Source organism: Pipistrellus hanaki (genome assembly GCF_964339955.1).
Source record: "Pipistrellus hanaki genome assembly, chromosome: 12".
In the NCBI taxonomy this organism is placed as follows: domain Eukaryota; kingdom Metazoa; phylum Chordata; class Mammalia; order Chiroptera; family Vespertilionidae; genus Pipistrellus; species Pipistrellus hanaki.
In genome coordinates this window covers 48,810,352-48,835,825 of record NC_140514.1, presented here as the reverse complement: position 1 = coordinate 48,835,825, position 25,474 = coordinate 48,810,352, and the positions used below count along the sequence as shown (strand labels likewise).

General features: G+C 51.5%; 1 protein-coding gene across 1 annotated transcript in view; it reads left to right on the top strand.

The window, feature by feature from the left end:
• The window catches only part of POLR1A (RNA polymerase I subunit A), a 71,136-nt gene that overhangs the window by 35,363 nt on the left and 10,299 nt on the right, over positions 1-25,474 (top strand). The window contains exons 14-27 of the mRNA XM_084900699.1: positions 3,739-3,930; positions 8,130-8,279; positions 9,305-9,488; positions 10,835-10,917; positions 11,030-11,188; positions 12,887-12,985; positions 13,947-14,099; positions 15,429-15,511; positions 17,700-17,865; positions 18,654-18,875; positions 19,785-19,999; positions 21,328-21,495; positions 22,324-22,459; positions 22,882-23,039. Coding sequence (XP_084756825.1) covers positions 3,739-3,930; positions 8,130-8,279; positions 9,305-9,488; positions 10,835-10,917; positions 11,030-11,188; positions 12,887-12,985; positions 13,947-14,099; positions 15,429-15,511; positions 17,700-17,865; positions 18,654-18,875; positions 19,785-19,999; positions 21,328-21,495; positions 22,324-22,459; positions 22,882-23,039 — 2,168 coding nt within the window. The remainder of the gene's footprint in view (positions 1-3,738; positions 3,931-8,129; positions 8,280-9,304; positions 9,489-10,834; positions 10,918-11,029; positions 11,189-12,886; positions 12,986-13,946; positions 14,100-15,428; positions 15,512-17,699; positions 17,866-18,653; positions 18,876-19,784; positions 20,000-21,327; positions 21,496-22,323; positions 22,460-22,881; positions 23,040-25,474) is intronic.

The following is a 25,474-nucleotide window of genomic DNA, read 5'->3' as shown; positions in this document are numbered from 1 at the left end:
CATTATATGTCATGTCGTCTGCAAATAATGACAATTTTACTTCTCCCTTTCCAAATTGGATGCTTTTTATTTCTTTTTCTTGTCTAATTGCTATGGCTGCTACTTTTAGTTCTATGTTGATTAGGAGTGGTGAAAGTGGACTTCCCTTCTTGTCCTAATCTTAAGAAAAACACTTCTATATTTTCCCTGTTGAGTATGATGTTTGCTGTGAGTTTGTTACATATAGTCTTTATTATGTTATAAAAGCACTATTGTTTTTACTCATGCCCTTCATGCTTGTGTTTTTGTCATTATTTTTTATTATTTTTTGTGTGTATATATCCCTTAATTTATGTTGTAAATATACATGCTTTTCCTACTTTTGTCTTTTAACCTTTGTAATAGCTTTATAATTGGCTTAATAAATTAACCAACATAGTTGGTTTAACAAATAGTGAAAAATTCTAGGGAATGATCTGAGGGTTCGCTTCACTTTTAGTCAATATCTTTTGTCTTAGGTAAAGAGTTTTTTTATTTTTGACACATTTCATTTAGTCCTTAGTATTAATGCCAAGAGGTGGAATCCTTATTTTTACTAATGGTTATAAAAATGCAGCATGTGTTAAAGTATTTTGGTGGCAATGTTCTAAGAGAACAAAAAGTGGTTTTGTTAAACTAGGAGAGCCATATTTTTTTTATGTTTTCGGTTTATCTTTTCTTCATTTCTCTTTGTTCATGTTTCCATTCCTTTTACATTTCTAGGTACTCTTCTTTAACTAAATATAATATACAATTAAAGTAAAATTTTTTTCGGTTTGTAGGTATTTACAATAATAGAGTTTTGTACTATCTGTTTACTTAAAATGAGAGGGATTTTATTTTCAGAAAATAGTTAAACTTTTATTTGTTTTTCTTTGTGAAGTAACTTTTTTTTTTCTCTTAAATTTATTGAGGACCAGTGCTTTGTGGAAATTATTTTTTTTTTAAATATATATTTTATTGCCGAAACCGGTTTGGCTCAGTGGATAGAGCGTCGGCCTGCGGACTGAAAGGTCCCGGGTTCGATTTCGGTCAAGGGCATGTGCCTTGGTTGTTGGCACATCCCCGGTGGGGGTATGCAGGAGGCGGCTGGTTAGTGTTTCTCTCTCATCGACGTTTCTAACTCTCTGTCCTTCTCAATTCCTCTCTATATAAAATTAATAAAAATATATTTAAAAAATATATATTTTATTGAATTTTTTTTACAGAGAGGAAGAGTGAGGGATAGAGAGTTAGAAACATCGAAGAGAGAGAATCATTGATCAGCTGCCTCTTACACACCCCCTATTGGGGATATGCCCACAAACCAAGGTACATGCCCTTGACCCGAATCGAACCTGGGACCTTTCAGTCTGCAGGCCGACGCTCTGTCCACTGAGCCAAACCGGTTTTGGCTTGTGGAAATTATTTTTAACAAGGCTTGAGAATAGTTTTCTGACTTCTACTTAGTCAGCTAGAATATTCAAGTTATAGAAAACCCTAATTCTTTGAGCATCCTGATCAAAGACATTACTTGTAATGTCATTTTGCTATGATATTAAATGGAATAGGATAGCTACAATTATCTGGGTTTTTTATTTAGAGATGGTCTTTTTGATCCTAAGCAGGAGTTAGGAAATCCAGAATCATAAGTTGACCCTTAGTCAATTGCTTTAATCAGCAGTCATTCCTAGAACTCATGATTATTGCATTGAAAACAATTTAATCATTAAGGTAATTTTCTAGTCATGTAGAAATCTGGGCAGAGAGAGGATAAGGCATGGAATAGATCACATAACCTGTAATTATGTTCTTTAAAGGAAGAAAACAAAAGGAAAAATCTCTATCTGCCTCCAAAGATTGTGGGATAAGTCAAATGTGTAATAATGGTTGGGGTTTTCCCCCAAGCAAAATAAAATCATGTCTTTGGAACAAGATACAGATATGTTTTTTAATCTTCATCTGAGGATAAGTTTATTGATTTTAGAGAGAGGAAGGGGGAGAGGGAGAGAGAGAGAGAGACAGAGACAGAAAGAGAGAAACAAACATTGATGTGAGAAACATCGATCAGTTGCCCCACATATGCATCCCAAACAGGGACCGAGCCCACAACCTTTTGGTGTAAGGACAACAGCCTAAGCTAGTGGTCGGCAAACTCATTAGTCAACAGAGCCAAATATCAACAGTACAACAATTGAAATTTCTTTGGAGAGCCACATTTTTTAAGCTTAAACTTCTTCAAAATAGACTCGCCCAGGCCTAGGCGAGTATTTTATTGGAAGAGCCGCACTCAAGGGGCCAAAGAGCCGCATGTGGCTCGCGAGCCGCAGTTTGCCAACCACAGGTCTAAGCAACAGCTATCTGGCCAGGGCCAGAGTGTAATTTTTGTTGAAGTTGGAAGGGCTATTTGCTCTATCTGATCTTGCCTAGATTGACAGCATTTATCCATTCATTTGTAATAATTAACTTTGAATTTACATAGAGCCATTGTCTCCGTGCTTAGACTGTTGTACAAGTATCCTTTTTAGCTTTTGAATTAGTACTTGTGGTTTAATTCCAGGTGCTTCTCCAAGGCTGCATTTGTGAGTCCTTTAGCCCTAGTTATGAAATATGGCCATAATATTGGGTCATATTTGGCAAATAATTAAATGCTAACAATCTTCAGGGTTTTCTCCAAGTTCCCATAAACGTTGAAAATTTTACAAAAACTGCTTCTGAAAGATTGTCAGTGAGCACAGCTATTCTTACTTGAGTATGTCTTATGTTGCCAGGAACACAAACCTGAAGAGAGGGTTCAGGAGGCTAAGGATCAGAAACCCTGTGGCAAGTGCCCAAGGAGATGAATGCACCCACCAAACCCGGGGCTTTTATGAAAACCCTTGTTTGGACATCTGATGGAAAACAGCCTTTTTACAGGCCCACTGTGAACATGTGCTGCATTGTGAACACACTCACAAGGGGCGTTCTTTCCTTCAATAGTCATGCATGTCAGGGTCCTCCCAGGACCCTCTCAGGAGCCTCTGCCTGAACCTCTGCCCCCTGCACTGCTGACACTGTCACTCTCAGGCCTCGCTGTAATGCTACCCTCAGAGAGACCACTCCCGACGCTCACCCTCCCTCAGATATTTTCCTCCATCTCATTTAAAACTGTTTGTGCCAATGTCTTTATCCAAACATCTGCTGACTGTCCAGTTCTTCCTCCTCATAAAGGATCGTGCCTGTTTGGTCCACAGAAGTAGATTGAAGTTCTAACCAAGTGATTAGACCTCACAGTAAGCTCTCAATAACTATTTGTTGAATGGATGACCAATTTAGAAGAGAACCAGGCCAGAAATGTGTGAAAAATACTAAAGCATAAAACCGAAATATAAAAACAAGAACATAGCTAACAGCAGCCAGACCAAATTTGTGCACAAATGCCAAAAATATGCTGGAGTAACTAGAACCAGATGGGATTATGGCAGGAAGGCTTGGGGAAATGGATGGTTTTGACGCAGTTTTGATATGGAACTGTGGGCAATGGCAAAGGTGAAAGGAAGGCGGCCCTGATCACGTGCTCTGGACAGCAGTTTGCCAAAATGAGAGGCCTCGGCACCTGCCTCCTGAGCTGTGAGAAAGGACAGCATGAGGCCATGAGATGGGGTTGTTGCTAGGAGGCGGCCTCCAAGCAGATGATTTGAAATTAGAATGTGATTTAAACTTTATTCTTGTTCTTCTTCCCATTTCTGTTTTGATTTGTAGGATGGCCAGCCGTTGGCAGGATTGATCCAAGATCACATGATTGCCGGTGCTAATATGACCACTCGAGGTTGCTTTTTCACCCGGGAGCAGTATATGGAACTGGTGTACCGAGGACTCACGGACAAAGTGGGACGCGTGAAGCTCTTTGCTCCTGCCATCCTGAAGCCTCTTCCACTGTGGACAGGAAAGCAGGTACCTGGGAGAAAACAGCCAGAGTGTACAGTATATTGGAAGGCAACCAGCCACTCCCATATAAGGCTTCATTCCCAGAGGAGCCCAGCCAGGGACAGGCAAATAAATCAGACAACAGTGTGGCTTTCTCTTTGAGAGGCTCTTGGGTCTGGCTGTTTCAATGGAGTCGTAGGCTGCGTGGTTTCTGTCCTTTGCTTCTAATTTAAACGTGATGTCCTCGTAGTCCAAATAGCTGGTTATATTATAGGCAGTGGTGCTGGCGGTAGTATTAGTAGTAGTTGTTGGTAGGGGCTGAGTGCTTTAGCTGTGTTATCTTAGTCCTCACAACCAACTCTCTCTCCCTCTTCCTTCCTCTCAAATCAATAAAAACATTTTTAAAAAATATGTACTATGTGCTTCTGCTATTGGTATTGCCTCACAACCAAGTAAAGATTACCCCAGGAATGTGAGGTTGGTTTAACAACTAAAAACCAGTCAAATCTGAGGTCCACAGACTTAAAGGACTGAAGAGCTGAAAGATACTTTTTAAATCATCCACCTGAATGAAATCCTTTGTTTAGAGTAATATTTTTATTTCTCTAGTAAGGGATACTATTCAGATGGTCTTTTTTGTTGTTAATCCTCATTCGAGGATATTTTTTTCCACTGATTTTTCAGACAGTGGAAGGGAGGAAGGAGGAGGGGAAGAGAGACAAAGAGAGAGAGAGAAACATCAATGGTTGCCTCACGCACATGCCTGACTGGTGCCAGGGATGGAACCTGCAACCCAGGAACATGTACTTGAAAGAGAATCGAATCAGTGACCTTTTGATGCATGGGCATTTGCTCTAACCATGGAGCACACCGGCCAGGGCAGGTCATCTTATTTCTTGAATGAGCTTTAATACTTTGTTTTCTTAAGGATTTTGTCCTTTTTAAATAAGTTGTTGAATTTATAGGCATAAAATTCTTCATAATATTCTTTTATCATCCTTTTCTATCTGTACAATCTTTAGGTAGGCCACCTTTCTCATTATTGGTAATTTATGTCTTCTCTCTCTTTTCCTGATCAATGTGCCTAGGGTTTATTGGTGTTATTACTCTCAAAAAAACAGCTTTCATAGACTTTTTCTATTTTTCTGTTTCCTATTTCATTGATTTCACTTTGAGCTTTATTATTTCCTTCTGTTTTCATTGGGTTTTATTTGCTTTTCTTTTTCTAGTTATTAAGGTTGAAGCTGACATCATTGATTTGAGACTGTTTCCTTTTTTTTTTTCTGTTTCCTGTTTTTAATAAGTACTTTATGTATAAGTTTCCCCCTAAGTTCGATTAATAACATCCTACTAATTATAATGTGTTATATTTTCACTTATTTCAAAATACTTTCAAATTTCCCTCTTTTAAACACATGAGTTATTTAGAAGTTCATAATTTAGTTTCCAAATATTGAGAGATTTTCCATATACCTTTGTGACAGACTTCCCATGTAAGTATTTTGTGGCAAAGAATATACCTTGGATGACTTGAATTTCTTTAAATTTATTGAAATTTGTATTGTGGCTTCATTTATGGGCTGTCTTGGTAAATGTTCGGTGTGCCTTAAAAATATGTATAATCTGCTGTTGTTGGATGGACTGTTCTGTAAATGTCAGCTGGGTTCAGTTGGTAGGTAGTCCAAGTCTCCTCTATCTTTGCTGATCACTGTCTGTTGTCTTGAAAATCATTGTTTCATATTCTTGTCTGCTTTTGTTGATGTTTCTGGTGGGAGAGTAATCAGGTCACCATTGCTCCATCCTGGCCAGAATGGAAGTTGACCTAACCGAATACCAAGGCAATTCTGCAGTTTGATTAAAATCTATAACATGGATAGTTTAGTTCCTGGAGTTGGTAAGCTTTTTCTGTAAAATCAGATAGCAAATATTTTAGGCTACACAATCTCTGTTACAACAACTTAGCTCTGCTATTATAACATGAAAACAGCCATAAACAACACATAAATAAGTGAGCATAGCTTTTATCCAATCTAACTTTATTTACACAGAGGTGTGGGCCAGATTTGGCCTGCAGGCTCTAGTTTGCCTACTTCTGATTTAGTTAGTTGGCCATATGTATTTGTACATTTTATTATTCCTATTTACATGCCTTTATTTTATAAGCTATCTCAAGTTGCCTTGGAAGTGAATGTATTATAACTCTTAAATAATTTAATGCCCAGAATTTATTAGAATTTTATTTAAACACTAGTGGCCCAGTGCATGAAATTCGTGCATGGGGGTGGGGGGGAGGGTGTCCCTCAGCCTGGCCTGCACCCTCTACAATCTGGGACCCCTCAGGGGATAACCAACAGTCGGACATCCCTCTCACAATCCAGAACTGCTGGCTCCTAATCGCTTGCCTGCCTGCCTGATTGTCCCTAAGTGCTCCCCTGCTAGCTTGATTGCCCCTAATCACCTCTGCCTCGGCCCCGCATCCAGAGGCTCCACTGAAGGCAGAGACCATATTTTATTTACATTTTTCCCAGCACCTGGCTCATAGGAAGTACTCATGGTGTAATTACTGACTGAATGACTGGCCTTATCTGTGCTCTCCAGATAAGCAATGCCAAGGGGTGAGGGAGCATGGCCATTTCCCTGCAGCCCTCGGCCGTGGTGATGGTGGGCACTGGAACTGCTTGACCCGAAGCTTCCCGGCAGCCTGCTTCTCACTCGGACCCCTCGGGCCTCCTCTGTGGAGCCCGCAGAGGAACAGCTCTCAGTTCTTCATCTTCACAGCCTTTCCCTCCTTTGACCAGGAAGTCAGAGCTTTCTGTGGGAGGACACTATTTTTTTCCCCCTCACTTAATTTACATTCAATATTATTCTCTACTACTTTCATATGTTACGGCATAGATACTCATGAGCTTTACAGAGTAGTTCCCCCAGTATTTCTAGTACCCATTGGTTCCATACATCGTTTTTACAATGTTATTGACTGTACTAGAGGCCCAGTGCACAAATTCATGCACAGGTCCCTCAGTCCAGTACCGCCTGAAGCTCCTACCTACCGTTTCCGCTAATCCTGGCCCCACTGTGCCTGCCTCGGGCTGGTGCCCAATCAGTCCCAATCAATCGGGAGAGACTCAAGCAGCCACAGCAGCACTGGCCAGCCATGAGCCCTGCCTCTGGCACCCTCCCAAGGGGAGTGGCCTGCAGGATCATACTGAAACTGGTTCTCTGACATCCCTGATTGCAAGAGGGCACAGACCAGGCTGAGGGACCCTACCGGTGCAGAATTAGGCCTGGGAAGGACTGTGGGAGGGCTCCAGGGTGTATCTGGTCCATTTCGCTCAGTCCTGATTGGCTGGACCCCAGGAGCAAGCTAACCTACCAGTCAGAGCATCTGCCCCCTGATGGTCAGTGCATGTCATAGTGAGCGGTTGAGCAGCCTTAGCATATCATTAGCATATTACGCTTTGATTGATTGTTCGGTTCTGCTGTTAGGTCTGTTTGCATATTGCCCTTTTATTATATAGGATTCCCTATGCTATGCTTTGCCTCCCTGTGACTATTCTGTAACCACCAATCTGTACTTCTTAATCCCATCACCTTTCTCACCCAGGCCCCCCACGCTCTCCCCTCTGCCTACTGTCAGTCTGATCTCTGTATCTGTGCGCCTGTTTTGCTTGTTCCCTTTGTTCTGTGGGAGGACACGTTGACTGTGTGTAATCATTGCCGTGGATTTGGATGAGGCCTGGAGACAGGGAAGAATGTTTTTCAGCCTCTGCCTTATCTTTGCACTGGCGGCCGCAGGCCACCTCCTGGCAGGGGTAGCATTGTGAGCCCACCACCTCTCTCGGCCTTGCTGTCTCTGGTTTTATCACACACTCGAATCTGTACACTGACCCACAGCAGTTTACTGCTTTTCTCTTTTCCTCTGGCCTGTTCAGGGACTGGGTATGCTTTTTCAGGTCTGGGGGATTGTGCACTTTAACAGCAATGATTTTAGGGAATAAGAGTCCCAGTGAAGTCCTAGCGCCGTGTGCACGTTTCCGCTCCTAAGCTCCCTCCTCAGTCACGTAGGTAGAACGGCGAGCCCTGAGAGCCGCTGTTCCCGCAGAGCTGGAACCGTTGTTGCCCTCGCTTTACTGCAGGCCGCTAGAGTGGACCTGCCTGGCTCTTCAGGATGAGCAGGGACAGGAAGCCCTAAAGGGAACTCTGATCTTTCTTCCCTTCCTTTCCAGGTTGTGTCCACGCTGCTCATAAACATAATCCCCGAGGAGCACAGCCCACTAAACCTATCCGGAAAGGCCAAGATCGGGGGGAAAGCCTGGGTGAAGGAGCCTCCTCGGCCTGTGCCCGGCTTTAACCCCGACTCCATGTGCGAGTCCCAGGTACAGCTGCCCGCCGCTCCCGGTGGAGATCACGAGTCCTGGGTTAGGCACATGGGTTCAAAACAGGCCCAGAGAGATAGATACACATGCGCAGAAGGAGGCATTGTAGCTCATAGGAAGGAGAGAGTTGTGCCCACGTTGGTGTCGGCTTTGGTTTTAGAGAGGTTCAGAGTTGATTGCCAGCGTTGGCCCTCAGCGTAGAACTGGCAGCCAGCTGGGGAAGCTTCTACAGCAGGCGGCCTGGGACCTGCCTGCAAAGCCTGCAGATGCAGAGTATGAGTTCTCCCTGGAGACGCCGAGTGGCTGAGATGGTGGGGCTGCCATGAGGTTCAGCTTCGTGCCTCCGGAACAGGCCTCAGGGAGGCAGGCCAGGGCAGTCAAACCGGCACCATTGCCGCCAGAGCGCGGGATTTCCGAGGCCTCTGCGTGTTCTTGGAGGGAGCGTATCCCCAAGCCCCCGCTCACTGCTCCGTCACCAGGTCCGACACAGTCCATTAGAGCTGAGGCTGCCACCCTTCCTTTATGGATCCCGTGCTTAAGGCATGCGGCTTTTTGCAACCAGAATCCTCCCTCAGTTAGCTTCTAATTCATTAGCCCCACTTTGTGAGAGTACACATCCAGGCCTTTAAGGATGTTGGAAAAATTATCTTGTTCTTACTCCCAGGGCACAGGGAAGGGAGTACCTTGGTCACGGTCATGGTTATGAAGTTTAGACCAAATGTTCTCATTTCCAGTCACAAAGTCATTGTAAGGGTCCCTGACCTCCAGGGTGGGGTGGGGATGGGACCTCTGAACACACTGAAACATGTCTGTGTGTGGTGCGGTCCTGAGGGACTTACTTTAATGTCTGCATGTGCCTACCTTTATTTAAAAAAAATAAATTACCTACCTCCTTCCGGCCAGGACTTGGGGCAAGTTATGGTGGAGGGACGGGTACGGTAAGGTCACTGAAGCACGGAGTGAAGGGGGGCGTGGCTCGCGCTGGAGGCGCACCGGGTCTCAGGCCGTGGCCGTGCCCTCTGCAGGTGGTCATCAGGGAGGGGGAGCTGCTCTGCGGCGTGCTGGACAAAGCGCACTACGGGAGCTCTGCCTACGGCCTGGTGCACTGCTGCTATGAGATCTATGGCGGGGAGACCAGCGGCAAGGTCCTCACCTGCCTGGCCCGCCTCTTCACCGCCTACCTGCAGCTCTACAGAGGCTTCACCTTGGGTGAGTGCTGGGGAGCGGCTCCTGGGGCCCCTCCTGGCTCTGCTAGCAGCCTCCAGCCTCTGGGGCAGTGGCCAAGCTGCCTCTCCAAGGACGTCCTCCCTTGCAGCCTTGCATCTCGTCAGTGCTTCCTGCCCCTCCCCCATAGCCAGTGATTCTTCACCATCGACCTCCTAGTGACCACTCTGTCTCATTCTCAATCCCATCCTTTACAATTTTCAGTCCCTCAGACTGATTTTTCATTCTTCCAGAATTCCCTGGGCACCCCATGCTCTGCAAAGGGTGTTTAGCATATGGTAGAAAGAGAAATTGGCCCAAGTGCAAAGAACACCCTGATGCCGCCATACTGAGAGGGAGCGCGGCCCAGCTGGACACAGAGCTCTGAGGGAAGGGCAGGCTAGGGGTGGTGCCTTCACTCCAGCCTCAGAGCCAAGGGGTCAGGAAAGGGACAGTGGTGGCCTGGAGCTGACCCCATGGAAGGACCCACTGTTGCGGTTATGGCTTCCTCACAGAGGGAATATTTCTTTCCCCTTCCACGCACACATGTTCTGTAGAGCCCTCAAGCTTCCAGAACAGTGTGTTGGAATTCCAGATATTTTAGTTCAGCTTTTAATAGTGCAGCCATTGTTTCCTTCCCGCTCAGATCTTGGCTGAGGGGCTTTTGGCCCCAGTCACACTCACAGATACAGACAGAAAATAGTTGACTGAAAAATGAAGTAGACATCCTGCCAAGGTGAGGAATTCCTCATCCCTGTGGGGCCGGAAGGACAGGCCTAACCAGTGACCCAGGCTTTCTTCCCGAGCAGAACCTGTGGTGTGGTCCCTGTCCCCCAGGCTTGTGTGTGTGTGTGTGTGTGTGTGTGTGTGTGTGTGTACACCCCTCCTCACAGCTGCATGGGTGGTCTCTGGAACACCTGACTTCAGGGAATCAGAGCCAGGGTGTGCTCTCCCTCCCTCTCTTCCTTCCCTCTCCTTGGTTTTTCATCCACAACCTCGTCACCCGTAGCCCATTCATGAAACACGCATTTATTGAGTTCAGGGACTAGAGCTGTGCCTAAGTGCACAGGTTTGGACTCGGGCCTGCGTTTGCTTTTCACCTGTGTGACCTTGGGCAGGTAGCTTTAGTGTGACATTTGTGAAATAGAGATTGTAAAGCTTGTCCCTACACTTGCTGACGGGATGGGAAGCACTTAGGAGTGCGTAGCAGTCTTGTAAGGATGTCAGGTGACTGCTATTCAGGTGCTTCCTGGGTATGTGACACTCTGCTCCATGCCCTGACCTCACTGTGTTTACGTCCTGCTGAGAAGCCGGGCCCCGTGCCACCTGAGCTTGTCTGTCTCACTTCACAGGCGTGGAAGACATTTTGGTGAAACCACAGGCGGATGTCAAGAGACACAGGATCATTGATGAGTCTACCCACTGCGGGCCCCGGGTGAGGAGGGCTGGGAGGCCGGGCCTGCCGAGGGGTCCGCTCTCCGACAGAGGGAAACCCACACCTTCCTCACTTGGCTGCTGCCTCTGACGGGTCCCTTTTCTCATTCCAGGCCGTCAGGTCTGCGTTAAACCTGCCAGAAGCCGCGCCATATGATGAGGTCCGAGGGAGATGGCAGGATGCCCATCTGGGCCAAGACCAGAGGGATTTTAACATGATCGATCTGAAGTTCAAGGAGGAAGTGAACCATTACAGTAATGAGATTAACAAGGTTAGTCTGGCAGTGAGCACACCCATCCCCCCCCCCCCCCATTTTAATGCTGGTTTTTTTAAAAATTACATTTTGATTTTCACTCGGGGCCCTTTAGAGCAATTTGGCTATTTAGCAGCTGACTTGTTGAGATGTGAGGCGGGAAGTGCACAAGTCGTCGCTTTGAGGAGCCAAGGGCTTCATTCCCGCACCCAGTCGGGGTCTGGGAGAAAGGTCTTTGCTGAATGCTGAGTGGGAACACTCTGCACGTTTTTTGTTTGCTTTATCATTTTATTTTTTCCATCACCATTTATTTCCCCTTGCCCTCTTCCACCTTCACCCTCTCCTCCCCTCCCTGCCTCCGTCCCCTGTGCACTTTTAAAAAATGTTTGTGTTTTGGGATTAACTGCATTAAAAGGGACTGAAGACAAGGGCAGTTTCCGATTGTGCCACAGCCAGTGGAAGAGTAGATTGAGGGACAAAAACACCATCGCTGCTTGTATATTGGAGCCAAACCCTAGCTCTGCCATACCCTTGCTGTGTGACCTCAGGCAGGTGATGGAACCAGTCTGGGTTTTGGTGTCCACGCCTGGAGGGAGGGGTGCTAGAAGCGCCTGCCTCGTTGGGTTGCTGCGAGCGTTAAGGGCCTGAGCTATGTATGCTCTTGGCATGGCAGGATTGCTGCGGAAGTCCCCCAAACCCGTCTGCTCTTCACTGAGCCAGTTCCTGTGCAGTTAAGAAAAGAGAGGGAAATCCCTGCACGAGCCAAGACCAGAGTCTGTTTCTCTCCATTTTCTGCTCCCAGAGCCGGGCTCCCAGTCCTGTGGCTGGAAGCGCCCTGCCTAACCCTCACCCTGCCTCCTGGGCCCCGAGGCCCAGCCTGAGAAGGAGGGAGAGGCAAGGCCGCACTCAGTAGAAGTCAGAAGTCAGTGTTTGACTGGCTTTCAGCAGCCCTCAGGCTCCCAAGAGCACCCACCTCTCATTCGTGCCGGTTTGTCCCTGAGAGGTTTTGTTCAGAGGAGCCTTCCCAGCTCCTCCCCAAGAACCAGGAGGCGTGGCTTCCAGCGTTGCCTGGGGGGGTGGGGAGGCGGCCTTGCGGGGCATTGTCCCAGCGGCATCTCTGTTGCTTCTTCTCCCTCCAGCTCACCTCTTCCCGCTCCTGAGTCTCCCCTGTGGTGGACTGGGTCTCTGCACTCTAGGCAGAGGCTTCAGTAGAGTCAGAGCCCCCTCCCAGTGTCTCCCTAGGTTGCACCCCGGGGTGCTGTGCACTTGCAATAGCCCCGGAGGCGAGGCAAGGCTCCCACATGGTGCTTGGGCAGCACGTTGGCAAATGGGAGTCTGACAGGGACGTTGGTCAGCGTTGCCAGGCCAAGTCCATGCTCTGCTGGGGGAATTCGCCAGGGCATAGCCTCAGATTTTATTTCTAACCAGCTTCTTGTTAGAATCACAGCTGCCTATGTTGGCCCCTCCCTCTCCCCGTCGGCCGCTGTTTACCGGTGACACTGTGCTCCATGCACCTCGGGCGTCCTGACAAACCGTGTCAATTGTTAGACTTGCAGAGCTTCTAGCGAGAGGGTTCATGCCAAATGGGGCTTCTTGTCTCCCGTGGGGTTTGGTGCTTCTCTGAGTAAACAGTGTGAGTGTGTCGCTACATTCTGAGTTGACGTCTGAGTCTGGGATTTCAGAAGGGTGTGCTCACCGGTGTGTTTTAATCCGCAGGCATGCATGCCTTTTGGCCTTCACAGGCAGTTTCCAGAGAACAACTTGCAGATGATGGTGCAGTCCGGAGCCAAGGGTTCGACTGTGAATACCATGCAGGTGTGAGCACAGGGCGGGCTGCTGGGCTGAGGGTGCGGTATTCCCAGGAGGTAGTTTCTGATTTTAAAAGGATCCACTTTTATATAAAGTGTGGCAAGTACTGAAAAATATAAAAGTACATAGAAGTCAGTACAGGAACTTGCCACTGTTAGCAATAACATTATGAACAAATATAGATGTAAGTATCCAGACATTACATAAATACAGTAGATACCGTAAATTTACTCACTAGATTACTGTGTTACATATATTCACGTTATATAGAAACACTGTGTGTGTATAATCTTAGCTGAGACCCTGCAGTTTTGCATGAACTGCTTTTTCCCATTTCGTATTATAAGTGTTGTCCTAGAGGTTTCTAACCCTTAATTTGAGGCCCATTATCTCCTCACATGACCTCAGTGCTATGGCACATTCTCACAAATCTTAGCAATTTAAAAAAAAAAATCTTGATGACCTTGAGAGGGTCTTGAGGACCATCTCATTGTTTGGTGGCTCAGAGCAGTAGGAATGGGCTTAAAGCCTAAAGGCCATCAGGAAGTCCCTTTGACTAAAGTGAAAGCCAGACACGGTGTTCTCCCCACCCCATTCTCCCACCCCCAAAATATGGTCAGTATTATTCTCTTTTGGCCTTAAAATTTAAGGATCACTGTAAGTTACTTTTTCCTGCAGGCCTCAGTTTCCCCATTAAGACCAGCACTCAGGCCCCTTCCAGGTAGAGCGTAATAATTCTTAAACATGGCTTCTGTAATAGCCCATTTGACAAAACACCAAATGTGGAAACTCTCCCATCAGCCAACAAAAGGGAAACAATTATTTTCTCAAAACACAAGCTTCCCTGGTTCATTTATGGATCTAGGCTGACCTTTAAGAACGAAGTCCCCATGCAATTTTTTTGAAGGGCAGGCCTCCCTCTCCTGCTAGGACGAAGCGTTGCTTAACAGATGTTTCCTTCCCCCAGATCTCGTGCCTGCTGGGCCAGATCGAACTGGAAGGCCGGAGACCCCCCCTGATGGCGTCCGGCAAGTCACTGCCCTGCTTCGAGCCTTACGAGTTCACCCCCAGGGCTGGCGGCTTCGTCACCGGCAGGTTCCTCACTGGCATCAGGCCGCCCGTATGTATTTTGGGTTTTCCTCTTGGTGTTTCTCCTCATTCCCAGCTCAGTGGTAGAAGGCCTTTGGCTTTCCCCAACAACTTTGAACAAGGACAGTCAAGTATAAATACCAAGTGGATATTATCCCGAGCCGTTTGGTGCTTGCCCACTAGACCCAGAGGCCCACGCGGACCGTAAGGACCCAGCCCTCTCATGTCCGCCATGTGACACCAGTGCCTAGCACAGTGCCTGGCACAGGGTGGGGCTCAGTGTTTGCTGATAAATGGAAAGATGAGTAAGACCAGTCCCAGTTCCACCTTTTCCTGCTGTGCACCCCCCTTATCCAGTCTTACCTGCACTGGAAGGGGACAGGGAAAGGGAGGCCCACACCCCCTGGGGTCTCCATTGCCAAAGGAACCTCATGGAGATTTACTTCACAGAGCCCCCAGCAGAGCTTCCCACCGCTCCTCCTCCCATTGGGAACCTGACTAGCTGTGGCATATGTCCAGTGTTTCCTTGGACAACAACAGAATCTCTCCTAGAGGGAGGGTTTTCTCCTCAAACTTGTCCAGTGGCTTTTTGAACATTGGCACCTTTTGTCCTCTGCCGAGTGCTTTTCTGCAAGGCTGACCCTTGTGGTCAGACCGCTAAGTCCAGGTTGTGAACGGGAGCGACCCTTTGTTTCAAGGCTGCCCGCTGCCCCCGGGCTCGTGCCTCGGCCCCAGTGGTCACCGCTGGTCTCTGGCACAGGAGGGTGGAGCGCCGACAGAGGCCAGGATTTTTAAAGCAGGTTGTGACCCCGTAGTAAGTCATGAAACCACTGAGATAGTGATGGCATTGCTCATGTAAAGAAACAACAAGATGATACAGAGAGCACAGGGATGGGTAGTTTCAGGAAGTTCTAGTTATATCTTTGTGCATTTGTGGATATGTGTGTGCGCGTGCATGCACACTGATTGCTGTTGTAAATGTATTTCTTACTGTGGGTTACAATCAGAGTTTGGAAAACACCCTTACCTCTGTTAACACTGGAAAGTGGAGTTCAGATGTGTGGCTGCACCGGGCAGTGATGAGGCACCAGTGCCTTTCTGTGGGGAAATGGCCATGGGTGGCTGCAACCTGCAGGCAGACCCCTGGCCCTCAGAGCAGGACCTGTCACTCTCATCCACGCTCCCTCTGCTCTCGCTCCCCCTGCTCCCGGGCAGATAAGACAGCGGTCACCACAGGGGAGGGCAGAAGGCACTGGGCCTTTGGAGACGAGGCGGGGCTGCTGGAGGCTTGGCCTGAGCCGCCCCCAGAAGCACGCCGTCCTCACTGCCGCCTGTGACCTGGGTCCCGCTTCTCCCCCAGGAGTTCTTCTTTCACTGCATGGCGGGGCGCGAGGGCCTGGTGGACACCGCTGTGAAAACCAGCCGCTCCGGCTACCTCCAAAGGTAACGCCCTGCTCTGCACCGCTCGGTGGCTCAGCGCCCAGCACCGGTCACCTCGGTTCTTTCACATTTTCATTGACGGTTCACTGGAATTTCTTTGGATGGAAAAACATCTTTAAAATGCCCGCAGTTATCCCAAAAATAGCAGATATTCTTCCCCCTTTAAAGGATTAATAGCACATGAGCTCAGACAGACCCCATGTTCTGAGGGAAGTTACGGGTACGGAAAGGTCTCGCTGGTGATGGGCTGGTCCTTCGCCCCGGGGGGTGGGGGGTGGGGAGGGCTAGGCAGTCCAGGACAGCCAAGGGGATGCCGGGCCCGGGTCCCTGCCTGTGCGTCTGTCATTGGAGTGGCTGTTGCTCTGGATGTAGTGTCACTTTGGGGTCCCTAGCCTAGACCTACCTGTTTCTCATGTCTGGGAGGGAAGAAAACAAGCAGCCACTCTCACGGGCCTGCTGAGCAGGCTGGGGAATGAAGCTTCAGTGTGGACAAGGCCTGACTCCAGAGGGCCGGGCAGAGGGGCTGGCAGATGCCTGCGTCCAGCTTCCCTCTCCTGGGATGCAGCCGCGGAGGCTGTGCCTTCGGGACTTGGGGTGATGGTTTTTCATGAGCCCAGGGAGCCAGTGGTGGTGGGAAATGGAGGGGCAGCAAAAATAAACCCCATGCCTCGCAGCCTGATTTTAAGCATGTTCTCAGGGAACTCGCTGGCTGTGCACAGGAAGTCAGAGCTCCTTTCTTCTCGCCTCAGAGTCCTGCCTGTCCCTCCCGCTCTCCTGTGCTGCTTCTGAGCTCCACATTCCCAAAGGGCAGCCCTTATTTCAGTCCATTCCCCTTGGCGCCCAAAGCCGCAGCCTAGGGGGCTGGCTGTTGGAGAGGAGCTCATCTGCAGAGCTGGCTGCTTCACTTCAGTGGGTGTGCTCCCCTCCAGGGGGGCATGGATCACACGGCCAGTTCCTCCCACGAGCAGGAGTGACACCCCACCTTCATCCTTTAACTCATTCAGGAGCACATGCAGTGTAGAACAGGCTAGAGAACAAATCATCAGCTGCGCCTGGGGTGGGAGGACCTGAGGCCATTTGAATGCAGGGTGGGAGGGAGGAGGGTGTGGGAGCCACGGGACAGAGGGCACAGACGCCTGCTTCCGGTGCAGTGCTTCCGGCGATGGGTGAGGAACCAGTATGGCTGTGCGGAGCCCAGGCTGGGAGCCCTGGAGGGTGGCGATGGGGAGGAAGAGGCAGATGTGGCTGATGGGGGGCAGCTGGCTAAAATGCAGGAGTGAGGACAGGTAGGCGTCAGACCAGCTGTTTGCAGGCCTCCTTGGCAGCCCAGTGACAGGAAGCCAGGGGGAGAGAAGAGTGGGTGGCGGGAGGTGGCAGCAGCAGGGCGTTCGAGTAGACACGTTTCAGTGGCCCTTACATGAGGCCTGACGCTTGGGAGAGACCTGGAGGTGCAGCCTGGAGAGGCCCTGCTGTGCCGAGCCGGAGCCCTGGGGTGCATACAGCCGAGCAGGGGCAACACCTGCATGGGTTTATATTCAGTGGGTGCTCAGCATCAGCCCGGCATTCCCAGAGTGCAGCCCTTATTTTGATACATTTCCCTTGACGCCCAAAGCTGTAGCTTAGGGGGTGGGCTGGGTGCCCAGGAGACAGTGCTGATAACACTGAGCTCTGCTCTTGGAGCCTGAGGAGCAGTGGCTCCTGGGAAACCTCCTAAAGCGGCAGGAGGAGAAACCAGGGCTGAGTGGCCAGAAATCAGGTAAGGGGCCATCGCCGGGCAGCAGAGGGGGAGCAGGGGAGGCAGCTAACCGCTGGGAGAACTGAGGGAAAGCACCTGGGTTAGGGATGTCACATCAGCATCTAGTTCCTAATGTCCTCCGGGCCCCTGACTGAGTGTCTCTGGACTGAGAGCATTGCAGAAGCTTCGGGTGGGGACACAGCCTCACTGCTTTGCCTGCCTGTGGCTCTAAGGGCGCTGGCAGCTGGAGAGGGAGCCAGGGGCCAGCGTGGCAGCCAACCTCTCAGGCCCAGGGCTGCAGCCTCCAGCTGGGAGACCGGAGCTCAGAGCCTGGGCCTTGGAGGCTGACTGTCCTGGAGTCTAGCTTGGCTGTAGAGCAGCAGTTCTCCCCACCTCCCACCGCCCCCTCCCTGCCCTGGGAGGCGAGCTTGGTGGGCTGAGCCAGGCCTCCCGCAGGTGCATCATCAAGCACCTGGAGGGCCTTGTGGTCCAGTACGACATGACGGTCCGCGACAGCGACGGCAGCGTGGTGCAGTTCCTGTACGGGGAGGACGGCCTGGACATCCCCAAGACGCAGTTCCTGCAGCCCAAGCAGTTCCCCTTCCTCGCCAGCAACTACGAGGTGGGTCCAGGCCCCAGCGGCCAGGTGCGGGCTCAGGGCTGTGTCACGGGCTCTGCCCTCCATGCTCTGCCGCCCAGGTACAGTAGCTGCTGAGAAGTAGAGGGGGAAGAGTTTAAAACTGCCTGGATGCCATGCGACACAGGCCATTTCCACAGCTGTTGGTGGGCTTGGAGGTGACACAAGCCCCCCAGACAACAGCTGCCGTGAGGGGCGTTGGCCACGGGCGGGACCCTAACTCAGGCTGTGGACACTGTCTGGGTCTCATCGTCATGTAACCTGGGGAAGGAGGTGTCCATGTCACAGCTGAGGCCACCTGGTCAGAGCTTCAGTGTCTGGCTGGTGAGGGGCGGAGCCAGTGTTTGAACCCAGACCCAGACACCAGCCGTACCTCACTGCCCAGGGTTGACCGCCACTGTTGACCGGCAGTCACCCCCTTTTGCCGGCTGGGAAGCTGAAACTGATGTGGCCTATCCAGGGTCGCGCAGGGATGGCCGGAGGAAGATTACACTTGGCTGTGCAACTCCATTCTGGGCCACCCTTCTCCCTCCTGGGCCCTCCCCTGTGTTCTGATGGGGCCCTGTGTGTGCCCTTCTCTCCAGACTCAGCTCCCGGGACTGCCAGCTCCCGGTCTGGTTTGCACAGGAAGGACCCTGATGGGTAGCGGATGCTCGGCCTCTGAAAGCTGTCGTGGCAGCTCCGCAAGGCCCTCTCGGTCCCGGGAAGTTGTGTGGCATGGCCCTTGGGTCACCCTCATCTTCTGGTCTTGTGTGTGTGGTGTGTTTGTCTAGGTAATCATGAAATCGAAGCATCTCGATGAAGTGTTGTCCAGAGCAGATCCCCAGAAAGCTCTCCGCCATTTCAGAGCCATCAAAAAATGGCGGAGCAAGCACCCCGGCCCCCTGCAGAGGACGGGCGCCTTCCTGAGCTTTTCCCGGAAAGTCCAGGCGGCGGTGAGAGCCGCGGACCTCCAGGGCGCCAGCCAGCCCGGCCGCAGCCCCGGGACCTGCCAGGTGACTTGGGGGCTGCGAGGAGGAGGGTGTTTCCCTAACGGAAGGTGTAATTAAATCTGGCTTCATTCACTGTCGGGAAACACATGGCAGTCCAATAGCCATGTAAGAGGGCGCTGCAGAAGTGTGGGCAGGGAGGTGGCTGTGGGCAGAGGCCACTCGACAGGAGCCCTCAGTAGAGGGAGGTGGCCCACTCGGGGCTCCTCTGAGAGGGTGGGAGGGAGTCGCCAGGGTTCACTCTGCTGATGAGGCTCCTGGCCGAGCACAGCTGGGAGGGAGCCTAGAGGCAGGGGCATGTTTGAAGTGGCACTGGGACAGCGTGGGCACCGGGTCTGTGAAAGCCCAGGTAGGGGCAGGGATCACCCGGCTCTGCCGCCTGTCCTGGCATTATTAGTGCCAGTGCCCTGTTTATTCTAAAAGAATCCCAGTTTGGACATTCACTCTCTGTCATTGATGGGCCAGGACGAAGAGCCCACAGAATAAGATGGAGCAGTGAGCCCTGGACGGATTTCATTTCCCCGTTTTATTATTGATTTTTTTTTTTTTAATTTTTTTTTTTTTACAGAGAGGAAGAGAGAGAGATAGAGAGCTAGAAACATCGATGAGAGAGAAACATCGACCAGCTGCCTCTTACACACCCCCTACCGGGGATATGCCTGCAACCAAGACACATGCCCTTGACCGGAATCGAACCCGGGACCCTTCAGTCCGCAGACCGACGCTCTACCACTGAGCCAAACCGGTTTCGGCTCGTTTCCCCGTTTTAAATGTAGAGCTGGTTCTCACTGCAGTCAGGATTCTGTCTCTCCACACTCGCTTCTGAAGCCGGCGCCTTTGATTCTCCTTCTCCTCCGTGTCCCAGGAGAAGTAGCCATTGCTGGTGCTTCCGGTGTGAGCCTCCCTTCCTTCCAGGTGCTGAGGATGTGGGGCGAGCTGGATGAGCAGAGCCGAAGGAGATACCAGAAGAAGGCAGCCCCTTGTCCCGACCCCACCCTGTCCGTCTGGCGCCCGGACATCTACTTTGCCTCCGTGTCAGAGACATTTGAAAAAAAGATGGACGACTACAGTCTCGAGTGGGCATCTCAGGCAGAGAAGAGTTTTGAGAAATCAGAGCTTTCTCTTGACAGGTAATGACATGGATGCGTTGCTCGGTGCGTGCAGAGGGAAACCTGCCATAGGCCCTTCCCTACCTCTGGAGAGGGGGGCAGCGTCCCGGGTGCAGACCCCAGCAGGAGGGAGGGAAGTGGAGCCAAAGGGCAGCCTGCACGCCCCGAGGCTGTGGGACAGAAGACAAGAGCTGCCGGGACGGCTCTCAGAAGTGGCCTCTTCAGTTTGGTGTGATGGGTGTGGCCAGTTGGGAGTCAGGAACCTAATTGCCATTCAGTGGCAAATAATTCGCTGCCTTATGACACCGTGTCTTAGCCTTCTGTGAGAGTTGGGTCTGATTATTCCACTGGTCCTTTCAGCTTTGGGTTCGGAAGCCGTCAGGAAGAAGGAACACGTGTTTTCCTCACTTTGGGCCCATTCACACACACAAAACAGAAAAAAACACCCTGTGGTGTAGGTGGGTGGGAAGCCAGACAGGAACCAGCACCGAGCCACAATGGGTTAAAACACCAAAGTGCCCCAGGATGCCTGGGGGCTGGTCTCGGGGGTGGTCAGGGGTCCTGCCCTCGCTCAGTAAGCCTGGCCTGCGGCGCTGGATGACTGAGATCGCCTGCTGTGTCCGGGCTGCTCATCCTGCTCATACTGGTTTGAGGTACTTGGGAGAGAAGACACATTGGGTTGATGCAAAGTCTGACTTAAAAAGAACTTGCATAGAAACGTAGTTGGTTGCTTTCTCCTGCATTTGCACGCCTGTCCATTTAGTCTCCATTGTTGAGCCCTTTCTCGTTCCATGTGTGGAGTACGACAGTGCTCCCTGCTGTTCTGGAAGGAAGAGAAGCTAGCAGCTACAAAATTGTATAGGACCCACACTTCTGACGTGGTGGCGTTGGCACTAATTAAGGAAATACAGCCCCACCCCCTGCCCCCCGCCCCCCAGCTGCTTCACGGACCTCGTGCTGGTTTGTACAGCAGGAGGTCTAACCTCTCCACACGGTCACAGCCAGCGGGGGAAAGGGCTCACGGAGGACAATGTGACTGGGGAGCTTAGACATTCTCGCTGCTCGGGGCTGGTAACCGGTGCAGAGCGGACACGTGACATCCTCAGGACGTGAACAGTCCAAGGTGGGCGTGTAGAGCTTTGGCCACCCCGCCGGGGCCCCTCCCGGCTAATGAAGACATTCCAGGGTCGCCAGCAGGAATTTAAGGATGAGAGGATAATTTGTTAGGAAATACCAGCCCAGAGGGGAGAGAGGGACTAGCTCCATGCACCCTAGTTTGGGATGGTGTGGACACCCAACCGGCAAGTGGGTGGTGTCCGCTCCTAACCCCTGCCCCCTCCCTCCCCCAGGCTGCGGACCCTGCTGCAGCTGAAGTGGCAGCGCGCGCTGTGCGACCCCGGAGAGGCGGTGGGCCTGCTGGCCGCCCAGAGCATCGGGGAGCCCTCCACACAGATGACGCTGAACACCTTCCACTTCGCCGGCAGAGGGGAGATGAACGTCACGCTGGGAATTCCGAGGTGGGATGGGGGGGGGGGGGTGACGTGGTGTCTGTCCTCCCCGCCCCCGGGGAAGAACTCATTTAATTAGTGTGTATTCGTGACCACAAGTCAGGGCTCATCGAAGTAGGATGAGGGTTGGAGTTTGGGGGACTTGGCTCTTCTGCGCAGTTTCTTTGGCTGGCCTCTTAGAACCCCCATATTCCTCTGCCCGCTCCTGTATCAGAGTTACCTGGATGCTTTTCAGTTTCCCGCTCTTGGGGGCGGGACTCGGGGAGCTGTTGCTCACAAGCCCCTGCAGGGCCACCTGGTTGCCCAACTCTGGGCACCATCCACCTAGAACGTGACCCACAGCAGCCCTAGCCCTGCAGGTAACTGTATGCAGCCTGTAGGGTGACGGCCAGTGGGTGAGAGGAGAGAGTGGGGGTCAGTCCCACCTGCATCCATACCTGGCCCTGCCATTGTCCTAACCTAGACGGTTCCTTAGCTTCTTCCGTCTCAGGTTCCTTACCTGTGGGGCCCCCTTTCCCGCGCAGTCAGGCTGTGCAGGTTGAGCTCATGGGCAAGGCCTGAGCAGGGTGCCTGCACCCAGTAGAAGGGGCGTAGACTCTAGTTCCCTTTCATTCGTTTAGTAAGCTCTTAGTAAACCCCTGCTGAGTGCAAGGTGACAGGAAACGAGAATAAGATGCAGTCCCGTGGAGGAAATGGACAGGGGAGTCACTTGCTGTCACACGGGGCCAGAGCATATTTCCCTGCAGGATCCCAGGGTCTCTCCCACACCCCAAAGGACCCTGACAAAAAAGGGGACCTGGGGGCCTCTTACCATCGGGTGTCCTTGTTCTGTGACAGGTTGAGGGAGATTCTCATGGTGGCCAGTGCCAACATCAAGACACCCATGATGAGCGTGCCTGTGCTCAACACCAAAAGAGCCCTGAAGAGAGTGAAAAAACTGAAGAGGCAGCTCACCAGGGTGTGCCTGGGGGAGGTAATTGTCTCTCGGACCTGCTGCCGCCTGGGGGACCTGCTGCCGCCTGGGGGACCTGCTGCAGACTGGGGAGGCGTTCTCCCCACAGCCTCCTGTCAGGACTGTCAGAGCCTGGGCTCAGACTCTCACCAGTGAGAGGGGAGCTCTCTCTGCCAGGTGCTGAGCAGGAAGCCTTAGAAGTAATCACGCAACGTTCTCAGTGCCTTACAAGTAAAGAGACGTCCTGGGTTAGCTTACCAGCCCTGCTGGAGCCCACGTCCCGAAGTCAGGGCTGTTCTCAGGGTGACCTGTTGGCTGGGGAATTGCTTTGGGGTTTTGGCCAATGGTCCCAGCCTGTCCCCCAAGCCCTTGGGTTTCCCAGAACCCACCTGTAATGCCCTGGTACCTGAGCAATCAGGTTCTCCCTGTGTATCTGGTTCTAGGTGTTGCAGAAAGTCGATGTCCAGGAATCCTTCTGGATGGGAGAGAAGCAGAACAAGTTCCGGGTGTACGAGCTGCGGTTTCAGTTCCTGCCCCATGAGCATTACCAGCAGGAGAAGTGCCTGAGACCCTCGGACATTCTGCACTTCATGGAGACAAGGTTGGGACTCAAGCCACTTGGTTGTTTAACTTTGTCATGGGTCGTGAGCACTCCTGGCTTCAGGACTCCTGAAGGTTGGGGCTCATTTGCCCAAATTAGTTCTTCATGGGAAGTGCTTAGGGAGCAGTGGGCCCTGCAGCCTAATCTGGAGCCCTCCTCTCCCCTCTGGCTTAAAAGTGGGACTGTATTGACCACACACCGCTTCCTAAACCCCGTTCTTGCTGGTCGGTGAGCCTTGTCTTCTCGGGCTTGTGGGCTTTCAGGCATGGAAGAAGGTGACCGCGGAGAGGACAGCCCGCCACAGCGGTGCTGCTGTGCTGTCGGCCGGCACTAGGCGTTCATTTCTGACATGATGTGATTCCAGGCAGATCATGTAGTTCCTGGTGCTTGTATCTCCTGGTTGTGAGCAGTACACCTGTGGCCTGCTGCTAGTAAATGCCAGTTCTGTAACTGGGTTACTTCCAGCTTCCTCCAGAGAAATTCTGGTTGCCTTCTGGTAGGAAGAAAGAACATCCTTCTTCTCTCAAGTTCAAGTCATTGCTGGACATTTGAAAAGCACGGCCACAGTGCTGAGTACACAGGAATGGGAGGTGGGCAGTCGGGGTGAGACCAGCCAGCCAGAGTCAACAAAGCCCTTTTGATTTGCCAGCTGACCCCAGATCGAGGAGAGCAAACGCGTGGCTGCAGGGCCTCGCAGGTAACAGGCCGGCGAGGCAGGCTGGGGAGCTCCCGGCAGACAAGCGCGCAGAACCTGCCACTGGGGGGAGGGAGAGTGAGCGGGGAGCCCGGTCTTCTGGTTCACAGAAGAAGAAAGTTCCCGCCCCATCTCTTTTCTGTCTTTGGTGGTTCAGTTACTTGCTTTTATTTTTATAAATAAGTTTATAATATCAGCAACCAATTCATATCTTTTTAAAAGCCTGGTATGGCCCAAATAGGTCCCATCTGTTGGTGGGATTTGGCTACGGACCACAGACCATCTGCCTCCCACTTAGACCGCCTGGCCGTCTCTACGCTGTTCAGAGAGAACCGATGGCAGAGAAGCAGCGGGAAGCCCATGAGTTCTCTTGTCCCACAAACCTTGCCCGAGTGACGCCCACTCAGAGGCAGATCATGAGGCGGCGTGGCCAGGAGAGCACAGCTGTCCTCTCCCCTGAAGAAGTGAGCTGGCCGAGGGCTGGGCCCCTAAGCAGGTGCACATAGGACGGTGGGTGTTGTGGCAGACGGGGAGCGCGGACGTGAACTCAGCCTTTGGATCCTGTCCCGGTGCACGTGAGCCCTGGGTGAGGCGTCACTGGCTGGGCCTCGGGAACACCTCATCGCTGGCCACCTGGGTAAGAGGTGGTTCTCTCAGGCGGGCCCGTGCTCTCCTGGTGCTGGGCCATGTCTCAGGAGACCCGTCTGTGCTGCAGCCTGCCAGCTCGTTAATTACCAGGGAGGAGATGCCTCCCCGGGGCCCGCATGTGTGTGCTGGCCACGCAGCCCTTTCTGGGAAATGGGAGTTAGGACCATGTGTCCTCTTGAGCATTAACAAGAATGTGGAGTTGGATGCTTTACTCCATTTCTAGTCATCTGAGGTCTGGGGGCAGGTGGGTCTGCAGCAGGCTTGCACCAGGCTGTGTGGAGAGTTCCCTTTACTTGCCTTATCTTGGGGAGTTGAAAGTCCATTACTTTTTTTTTTTCCCCCAGAGAGAGAGAGACACATCAGTGATGAGAGAGAATCATTGATCGGCTGCCTCCTGCACACCCCCTGCTGGGGGTTGAGCCTGCAACCCAGGCATGTGCCCCTGCCTGGAATGGAACCTGGGACCCTTTAGTCCGCAGGCCAACTATCCATTGAGTCAGACCAGCTAGGGCAAAAATCTATTATTTTTAAAAAATTTCTTCTTGATGAAAGACAGGCTTGGCTTCTTCCAGCAGTGCAAGACTTTCCAACTCCCACTTTGTACTTCGCTTGTGCACTTGAAAAGCTGTGATAAAGCGTGTGCAGTAGCTCTTGGTGGAGCTGCTCTGTGACTTTAGCAGAATGGGCGTGAGGAGAGGGAAGGAGCCGCATGTGGGCTGGACCATGGCTGGGACCCCCGTTGTCAGGCGTGGGCAGCGAAGCCCCCAGTGAGGCCTCTTACGGCCCCCCGGAGGAGTGCATGTGCTGCAGGAGCGTGACCCTCCACACGCAGCTGCTGCTTCATTTCTCCCTCCTCTCTCCTGACCCTTTTCTCTCTTCCCTTCTCCCCCAGCTGGGGATCATGACACTTTAATTCAGGAATAGTTGACATTAGTTTCAGGTGTTCAACACAGTGACTCGGCATTTTTGTACATTGTGAAATGTCACCACGATGGGTCTGGTCGCCATCTGTCACCTTACAAAGTTAATGTATATTTTTGACTGTATTCCTCAGGCTGTACACTACATCCCCGTGGCTTACTTATTTTATAAC